The sequence below is a fragment of the Anguilla rostrata genome, chromosome 6, assembly GCF_018555375.3.
Source record: "Anguilla rostrata isolate EN2019 chromosome 6, ASM1855537v3, whole genome shotgun sequence".
Classification (NCBI taxonomy): domain Eukaryota; kingdom Metazoa; phylum Chordata; class Actinopteri; order Anguilliformes; family Anguillidae; genus Anguilla; species Anguilla rostrata.
Window position 1 is genome coordinate 22610214 of NC_057938.1, and position 10258 is coordinate 22620471.

A 10258-nucleotide genomic window follows, 5' to 3' on the forward strand; every position below is an offset into this window, starting at 1 on the left:
ATAAATGGCCTCTCCTTCTCGGTGCTCCAGGCTGTTGACTAAAAAGAGTCATAATAATAATACCTTCATTTTAGAGGAATTACCAATGTGGGTATTGCCTTATACAAGCTTCCCTCACTGAAGATCTTCAGTTTGGTTAGAAGACCAACCTGGATAAAGAGCAAATTGCCAAAGGCATAGCCAAACATTACATTGCCCTCATTCACTTTTTCTTTATGTTCAGTTTCTGTTCATTTGTACCCCAACTTGAAAATAAAATAGCAAATATTCAGCAAACGTGAAAGCCCCAAAAGATTCATATAATCAGACAGAATGCGCACACTTAAAAAACAACACAAGCCGAGAAAATTATATGTATTATCTTCCTAGGCTTACTGGTATGATCTGCAATTTACAATAACAATGCAGGAAAGTGATGCACATTTTATTGCAATCATAAAAAGCGCATGCAAAAAACTTGCCCTTTTGGCCCAAGGTGATGAATGTATTGTGCTACGCTCGGGCATCTCTTAATACATGCAACAGGAGGTCGGTCACAATCATTGGAGTGCAGTGAGGCAGGAGACTTTAATTTAAATAAATCCGCGAGTATCAATGTGCCCAGATTTCTGCCAATGACTTAAGGAATGTGCGATTCATGGCACAGAGTGAACGATCCAGGGCAGAATCAGTTTAACCATTGTAGTCTGGATACCAATTTTGGAAAACTGTTTCTATATAACAGTACTTTTATGTGGAACAACCAGTCCTACATGCTCCTAATGCAGAAAAGCACAAGACCGTCACAATATACAATCATGACAGAAAGCTAAAACTAAATATCATCTAAAATAATAATTATGTAAAATTAAATGCAACCACTAGAAATATAACAACAAAAAACGCACAACAATAACAATAATAACAATCATCATCATCATCATCATAATAGTAATAATCACAATCATAATTATGATCATAATATAATAACATAATAATTGAATGGATGGGAAAATTGCATTAATACATTTCCTTCATTGATTTGTGAAACTATTTAAATACGAAATATTTATTGTGTATCAGGTCACCAGTGTGGCACAAGTGTCGCGTGGGGGGGTGGGTGGGGGGGGCTGTGTGGGGGTGGCTCTGTTTACACACTCGCCTGGGCAATGGAACCCACATCCTTCTGCGTATGGTCCACTCAAATCTGCAACATGCAAATACTCCACCCGCTGACGCGGTCCGGGAGGTCTGCGTGCCTGCCCTAATTAAAAGCCAATCGCATCTGCAAGGCAGAAACAGAATGTTGCTCTTCCACAACATCTGCCATGTGCTGTGTTTTTTTCTCGAAACATTAACAATCCAGTAATTTAATAAAATTGTGTTATGGCTCAACAAGGACCTCACACATGTACATTGTTGATGTAATGTATGTGATTCCCCCCACGAATCGGAAAGCTACACTCGGATAAACATTGAACACAGATTTTTTAAATATAATGAAATGGAAATAATGTACTCATAGGCAAAAAAATATCTAGATTAGGACGTTTATAGTGTGGTCTGTGGTGTCTGGATTCTTTGTGAAAGAATGGGGGACAATGGGACAGTTCATTTTTTATTCTTTTTTTACAGCTCAGGGCAAAGAATATATAAACTAAAACCCAAAGAGCTGCAAGGTCAAACAGAGAAAGGGACTTAAAACACACTGCCTTCAGGATGCCATTTACTTAAGGAAAAAAAGACACATTTCCTTTTTGGAAAGACACGCTGGGCTGGACAAAGTAACAAAACAGCAGTCTATTTCCAAAATTGAACAGGACACAACGTACTCCTGCCGATGGGCTTCAATATCTGGACAGAGGCAAAAGTGAACTCCTGTGACATGCTATGTTTAAAGGAAACATGGAAAGCATAAAGCATTTGCATAAAAAACGATGACACAATCCCACAAAATATACGTTGCTTCTAAACCCATTCAGGTTTATCTGTGCATTCTCTCATGATGCTGAGAACTCCTCAATTAATGCAATTTAGAGAAGCCTCATCTCAAAATCTGCTAAAATCACTGACACATTATATCATGGATTTATTACAAGGCCCCAACCTATTTTCTTTACAAACAGTTGGAAAGGATATTTGAGTGACCACACAGTCTCCCTGGGTAACTTTTAAAAATTATTTAGAAAGGTAATTGTTGGAATCAACAGGGAAAAAAAATACACAATTTCTCTGTACTTTTAATCTCCATTTAATTTAAATTCAGTTAAATAAAACATGTCACTAGTCTCGCCTAAAAAGCCTTAAAGCATTATTGACAAAAAAATCAGCCATTAGTATACAAGAGAAGGAAGAACTTCAGCGACTTTCTGCAGGTTCCATCAATCCTTCCTTGAGATCTGTTAGGTTTGCAAAGTGGGGTTGGGCGCTCCATTAGCCGTCTGTAATGACACACAGCAGAAACGCCGTGGGGGGCATGAACAATGGAGTAATGCTGAAGGCCGGGGTGCGGGGAGGCACGGCAGAAATATACAGAGACGGGGCAGGAATATAAACACAGGCTCTGCTGAACCGCCGGTGCGCACACAGCCTCCGTCCCTTCGCCCCGGCTCGGGAAGGCTGCTGATTGTGAAGGAGCGAGAGGGAACGGGCTACCCAACCAGAACAAGAGGGAGAGGGAGGGGGCTGGTGGGGAGAGGGGAGACGAGACGGAGGGAGAGGGAGAGTACCACAAACTGCGCAGGAGAGACTGAGTGAGGTGAGGAAGTCGGAGTCGCGCGGCCAGGGAGAGAAGGTGACCACAGACAGACCCCGGCGAATTCTAGAGCTGCCGTCACGACAGGTGATGCACAGCAGGGACCGGGGATCGTTCCAAAGTGCTGGAATTTCCTCCGCGTGGAACGCGCTCAAGTCGGACAGCTCTAAGGACATTTCCAAAAAAAAATAAGGTGGTCTGATTTTAAGGGGAGGTTTCATTGCCATTGTCAGGAGTTACAGGACGGGCGGGAAAGCAGCTCACCTCTTATCAGCTGAGTAAATATCAGGAGGGCGACTGGAGACTCAGATAAAACAGCAATAAGATTTGCATCATTTTCTTGTCACAGGAGAGGCTTTCATTTTGTGCATCAGCTGGCTTTTATAGGAAGCATCGTTAAATGGAAGCAGATGGACAAAGTAGAATCAACATGGAGCTGTGGTCTTCACTGAAGGTAAGAACAGCAAAACCAAACTATTAACTAATCATTTATGAATTGTTGCGAGACAGACCATTTAATATCTATTACGTGGAATATCGCAGCCCAAGTTTCTCTGTAAATAAAGAAATGCACAATAAATCTAAGGTATATTTTTAAATGGGTAAATTAAACGGAGCCACCTGCATGCTCCCCAGTGATATAAATGTATTAACACCAAAAAATAAATAATGTTTCAAGATAGTGACTCTTTGTCAGACTTGAGTCTTCTTTTTCAGTATTAATACATTTATGGCATTGGGGGGCATACACAGTGTGGACTCTTTTTATTCAGTCCGCTCTGTTGTTCGACACCTGTTTTTGGACATGTGTGTATTTTTTGCTTTATATTTTTACGTTAGAAAAAGAATTTGGTTGATGTGTAAATAAAATGTGTAAATTTGCATTCATTTTTCTGGATTGTACTAATTTTGCTGCACTTTAAATCAATTACAGTGTGCTGAAAGCTCTAGTAAAAAGCTGAGCTCTTTCCAAAAATGTATTACACATTAATATAGGGGACAATGAAATAAAAGTAGAGAAGTAGTAAATATTTACAAAGTAAATGGATGCGACATGAGAGTGAATAGAGTCTGATATATTGGTGCAAATGATACTATGACCAAATTAAATTATCCTCTTTGAATTGAACAATGTTATTGCGGAACAGTATGGGCCTGAAAATAGGCAGAAAATGAATTCTTTGTACTATTTCTTATTGAAAATTAAGTGAAAAAGTGTTATTTCACCCAAACAACTTGAATGAGTGAGGTTTTCATTTTGTAATTTATATTTCATTGTCTAAGGATGCAGTCCAAAATATATGATCAGTGAAATATTATAAAATAATTAAAACAGAAATAAAAGCAGGTTGAAAACCAACTTGAATATCGATATCATGTATGAATCCCCAATTGGGAAATTCAGTGCAACAAAAGCTGATAGGAACAATAAGCAATCAGCACACACATGTAGCCTATGCAAGCGCAGTTTAACATATAAACATGCGCAAAACTGCAATTAACTAAAACAGACCATTTGAATTTGAGTAGGTATTAATTATCCAAATGGAATAATGGGCGTCAATAAAGGTAGCAATAGAAAAAACAGGCTTTTTTAATCACAGGTTTTTCTGTCCTGTTATTTTACATACATTGACTGCTGGTGATTGCCAGTCACTGTCTCGAATACACAATCACCTTTGATCATAAAAGCAATATGAACTGATCAGTATCAGAAAAAAATGTGTTTTTACATTAAAAAAATACAAGGGATTAGTAGCTGAAAACAATGGCAATGGCTCTGTGTTCTTTTTTAATCAAATCATTTAAAATTAAATTCAAACCAACTTTCCCGAAGACTTCCAGTAACAAATGGTTGACTGCTAACATGCAAAGTTAAATGGCTCCGGATGGTGAAGCTTGGCTTCAGTCTTCTTAGTAGAAATCCTGCCTTGCCTACAGTAAGCACAGAAAAAAGCAAAGCACTGTCACTGGTTATCGTTGGTTTTTAAATTCCCCTGGTTTATGTTTATTTTGCTTCTAATTCTTCACAATTGCATGTGCTTATGCAAGAAGTCCAATGGTATTCATTGCTGAATTACATTATTAAGGCATCTGTTAAATTCCTAACAAATGGTGTTACAACTGTTACTAACTTAGCTTTTACTTGGCTCATCAGGAAAAGTACATCAGTGTGATTCATGTCCTACCTCTCAGTAGAAGCCATTTGCACCTGGACTACAAGCTGTAATTTCGACTCTGCACCGTCCCTCACACCCCATTCCGCTCATTGCTCCTTAAATGGTTTCTGAGTGACTCAGAGTTTCAGCCCACTGATGGATTACTGTTACAGTTAAGCAGAAGGGGGCTGTTTGTATTTAAACACATTTGAAGCCAGCTGAAGGCAGAAGGGAATGAGACGGCCATTTTGACTCTTGGCCCACTGTGAGCTGGCGACCCTCGAACCCTTGTGACCCTTGGGCCCTTGGGAGCCGGTGACCATGCTGGCCACACCCCAGCAGAGATCCAGAGCAGCTGTGACGCGCGCACAGGGCAGCCACGGCGAAATGTCCCAGCTGAGCCCGTTCTCCCCTCTCCTGGGCTGGAAGGCTTCAGGCGCTGCCCCACTTCCGCTCAACTCCTCAGACCAAAACAGCTCCTCAGGGGCCCTAGTGGCGCTGGTAACCGGGGGCCCCGGGGCAGGTGGAGAGCTTCGCTGGGCATCGCTCCTCATCATCACAGTAATCATCCCCACCATCGGGGGTAACATCCTAGTCATCCTGGCCGTCTCCCTGGAGAGGAAGCTGCAGAACGCCACCAACTACTTCCTGATGTCCCTGGCGGTGGCAGACCTGCTGGTGGGGCTGCTCGTTATGCCCATCGCCCTGGTAACTGTGCTCTTCAGTAAGTACACATGCCAGCAGCCTGCCCGACCAGCCCAGCCCCCCCCCCTCCCCCCCCCACCAAACCTACTCCAGAATTGCTCAGCCGAGCCACAAAATCATGACCAATTCACACAGCCTGATTGCAGAATCACTATTCAATCATTCCTTTTCTTTCATGAGGGTTATCTTCCATGCAAATCATACCTTACGCATGCACACACATACACAGTTTGAGAACACATAAAGTTCACATGTGGAATGCTGAAATGCTAACATACTACTCTAATCCTGCCAAATCCGTTCCGTAAACAAACAGCTAAATTACAGTTTCATTTTCACATTTCTTAATCAAGGTTCTAGTCACGTTAGTATTTGTAGACTTCACAGTTTTCCAGTTGGCACTGTACAGACTTTATGTCAAATAAAAATATAAATGTATGATTTATTTAATTTATCTGATTTCATTTATAAGTCACTGTATGCTCAAGCAATCCACTAACTGCACCTCTGCAGACCATCTGTGATGTGCAAATCTTGGGCGCAGATGTGTTTTCTTCCATCGGACATGAGTGCGCTCTGTCGTGAAACAAAATGGAGGAAAGGCCAAGGAATGCACAAGCTCACATCTTCCTGCCCTTTGGATTCTGCATATAAAAGTCTTGTTCACGCTCAGCAGAAACATAACCATATGCTATGAATTGCTCAAAGGAAAATGAACATATTTTGGATAATGGGGGGTTATGACACTAGAATAGAAGGAGAGAATAATTTGCTTACTAGACCCTGCAGATTTGCACCATCGGATGTAAATAGGCGAGGTAGAGTTCTTTATTGACCTCTGCACTGAGCTTCTGTCACAGTTGAGCTCCTCAAATAAAAAGACAGGAGGAGGCAAGAACTGAGAATAAACTACTTCTGGAGCACTACAATCAACTGCAGAGGGTCTTATCCACTATAAGGCGGTAGGAGTAGTGCAAGCAGTTAAGGATTTAAGAGCATAGTAATTATTATTTAACATTTCAAGTTAGTTTGATAATTTCCTAAATATACTTCATATGAAACATCAAATCTTTATTAATTTGCCATATTTATATCCTGGGGTTACAACAAGGGATCTGCAGACCCCTGGGGATCCTTGAAGGTATTATAGTAGGTCCCTACACACACACTCACAGGTCTTGATTTTTAATTTAACAACTAGCCTGCAATGATATTAAAAACACAACAGACTCAAATGGTTGCATGTAAAAGAAAGTCAACCGCCATACCCAAATGACACCCATGGATTGTATTAATCTATATACATTTCAGTCCATTTCAGAGGGCTTGAAAGGATTCAATATCCTATTGGTTTATTAACCTAGCCACATTTGAGTCAGTCTTATTTGCTTCAGCAGTCCAGTAAAAACCATCACCTCAAGCCACAGTCACCATCATACTTAACAGTTTTCTCTACTAGTTGTAATATTACACACAGTCACAAGCAGCATCCCAATAAATGTGAAGTCACGCTAAATACTTTCATTCTTTCTCTCTCCAAGATTCTGGGTGGCCTCTTCCAGAGTTCCTCTGCCCCATCTGGCTCTTCCTGGACGTCCTGTTCTCCACCGCCTCCATCATGCACTTGTGCGCCATCTCACTAGACCGCTACATTGCGATCAAGAAACCCATCCAGCACAGCCAATATAAGTCCCGGGCCAGGGCCCTGACCAAAATTGCCACCGTGTGGCTCATATCCATCGGTAAGCAGCCCTGAATCTCCAGCAGGCCTAAACTGGCAGCATGTGGCACGTATCCATTATTAAGCAGGCATGTACTGGCATTCATCAGTATTGGTTATGGTGATGACGTTGGCTAGGTTTCAGTCTCCTCTCTTTGGCATTAATTCCTGAGGAAGTGTTAGGAACATATAAAATTGTATATTAAATTTCCATAAGGGTCGGTTTAACATTGCATATACACCAAAACCATATGCAATGAACCAGTTTACTTTGAATGCTGGGGAGGACTTTTATAGGTGGGGAAATGTTTAAATAAATGCATAAAACCAATGCCTCAGGAGTTTTTCTGCAAGTTTGATTAGTAATGAGACGTTTATTTGGACTCACATGGCTTCTCTCAAACCAATCTTGGAACTCCTCTTAAGCGAGCATCAGCTTCAAGCACAGCTGTAAATCCATTACATTTTGCCATTAAGGAAAGTAACATAATTCAAAAGTTGGACTCTTATTTCTTCATTGAGCAATGTAAATGGACTCTTGCACTGTGTCAAAAAGTGTTTAGTGACCAGAGAGTCGCACCTATTCATTCGCAAGGATTAGCGCGCATAAAATGTGCAGGGGGTCTCAAACCTAACAGAGATTGACTTCTATATCATTGTCAAGTTTGTTTACTGCATGACAAAGTTCCCTTTTTTCTAAGAAGTGTATCACTCTTAATTTCTTTTAAAAAGCCAGCTTAGTATGCCCCATAAAGCCCACTTGCTTTGCTGAGTCTAAGCTCGGTCAGCACTTTCTTCATCTGGCCAGTGAATGGCTCTGGTCCCTCCATAAAGGAAGGAAGGGCAGGCATAATGAGGGAAGAGTCTGTTAGTGCTTCAGCAAAGTAGTCATTGAGTTGCTCTGCTACATTTTCGTCATCCACACCATCAATCTGTGTCACCCCACTATTTGATTTTGATCTCCCCAGCTCTTTGTTGACAACATTCTGCCACTCCTTTGGGTTTTTCTTTTTGAGGGCTGCTTTTTGAATTTCATTTTTGTAACTTTTTTTTCTTTGCTTTGTGTAGGAACCTCCAAACTGAGTTTCTAGCTTTTTTACACTCTACTTTTCTACTCAGAACACTCTCCAATCCTTTTGCCAAGAATGGCTTACATCATTTCAAAGAGCTAAAACATATCAGAGATGAAAGTGAGCTAAATTAAATTATCCGCTCTTTAAAAAGGACATTTATAAGAAACCTAAGTAAACAGGTCAGAGGGTTTTTGAGGTCAGGGGGTTGTATGGGGGGGACTCAAATAGATTAATTCTGCATTGTTCACTCACAGGTATTGCTATATCCATCCCAATCAAAGGCCTGAAGAACACCAAGATGACAACCTTCAACAGCCATCATACCTGCCTGCTGAAGCCTGACTGCTTCAGAGAGTTCATCCTGTTTGGCTCCATGGCGGCCTTCTTTGTTCCGCTGACCATCATGATGGTGATATACCTGCTGACGATCCAGGTGCTGCGGAAGAAAGTGTACCTGCTCAAGTTCAGAGCGTCACAGAACTTAGGCACGTCCACCGTATCCACTGTCTTCCAGAGGGACCTGCCCACCATGTCCTCCCCTGAGATGGTGGCTATGCTGGACATCCCCCAAAAGGACCTGGTGAAGGGCCACATCGACCCCATCACGTTGGAGGAGGTCCCTATCCGTAAGATGTCCACCCTGGGTAGGAAGTCCATGCAGAACCTCAGCAATGAGCAGCGTGCCTCCAAGGTCCTGGGCATTGTCTTCCTCCTCTTTGTGGTCATGTGGTGCCCCTTCTTCATCACCAACGTGATCTCAGTGGCCTGCAGGAGCTGTGATGGACAGATTGTGGGCAGGCTGATGGAGATATTTGTCTGGGTGGGCTACGTGTCCTCAGGGATCAACCCTCTGGTCTACACCCTCTTCAACAAGACTTTCCGGAAGGCCTTCACTCGCTACATCACCTGCAACTTCAGCGAGACACGCTCACCCCCCAGAGCAACACACAGGGACCTGACTCGGATATCCTTCCGCTCCTCAGCCACCCAGAATTCCAAGCTCTTCGTGAAGCATGGGATGAGGAATGGCGGGTACCAGAGTCCTCTGTGTCTGCGGACCACGGCCACCCAGACCTCCGCCAGCCTACTACTGGACACGCTGCTCCTCACGCAGAACGAGGGCGACAAACAAAAGGAGCAGGTCAGCTATGTGTAGCTGCAGCAGCAGCCTGGCATGGGAAAGAAGAATTCTGAAGAGTCCACTTGACCAGGCCAGTCTTCCAGCAGCTTGACCAAGCATCACTTTGGCTGTGGGCTTTGGTGGGACAGTGCTAAGGAAAGAGAACTAGCCTGTGCCACGTGAACCACATAATCCCACTGCACAGTTCACCATTGACCGGGATGTGCTGAGTACCTGTGTGATCCTTGTGCGCAAGGATCACCACATTGCTCTAGTGCACAAAGTTCACTAGAGGAATGTGGAAGAAGAGCTTGTAGAGTGACTTTTAAGGACAACTTCTACACATTTCAGCACACTGGTGCACTGAATGCAAGTAAGAAATAACAGGCATAATGAAGGCCTGCATGATTGTAATCTCCTACTGACCATAGATGGTTCTAGAAAGAAGCAGATGGAATAAAGCTACATTTGCAGGTACAATGATAACACAGCCACTGGATTCATTCGCTTTCCATGTTTATCTGAATCACTTTTGGAACGATCACATGGCACATGCATGTGCTTACTGACATCCAATAATGAACCTCTGAAAAATACCATTGGGAAAAGGACATGTCAGATCTTTTGGTCAGTTGCAGCCATTTCTGTACACTTTTAAAAGAACATTTCATTGCCTAAAATATATCTTCAAACCAAATGTATGTGTAGCTTTGAAGACTTCACTAATAAAACTTTCATGAAGACAAA

General features: G+C 42.3%; 1 protein-coding gene across 1 annotated transcript; it reads left to right on the plus strand.

The window, feature by feature from the left end:
* The first annotated feature begins 2722 nt into the window (after positions 1-2722).
* LOC135256842 (5-hydroxytryptamine receptor 2B-like) lies at positions 2723-10258 on the plus strand. Its single transcript, XM_064339040.1, has 4 exons — positions 2723-3188; positions 4893-5617; positions 7140-7340; positions 8646-10258. Exons 2-4 carry the CDS (start codon positions 5215-5217, stop codon positions 9545-9547), a joined length of 1506 nt encoding a protein of 501 aa, XP_064195110.1. The 5' UTR covers positions 2723-3188; positions 4893-5214; the 3' UTR covers positions 9548-10258.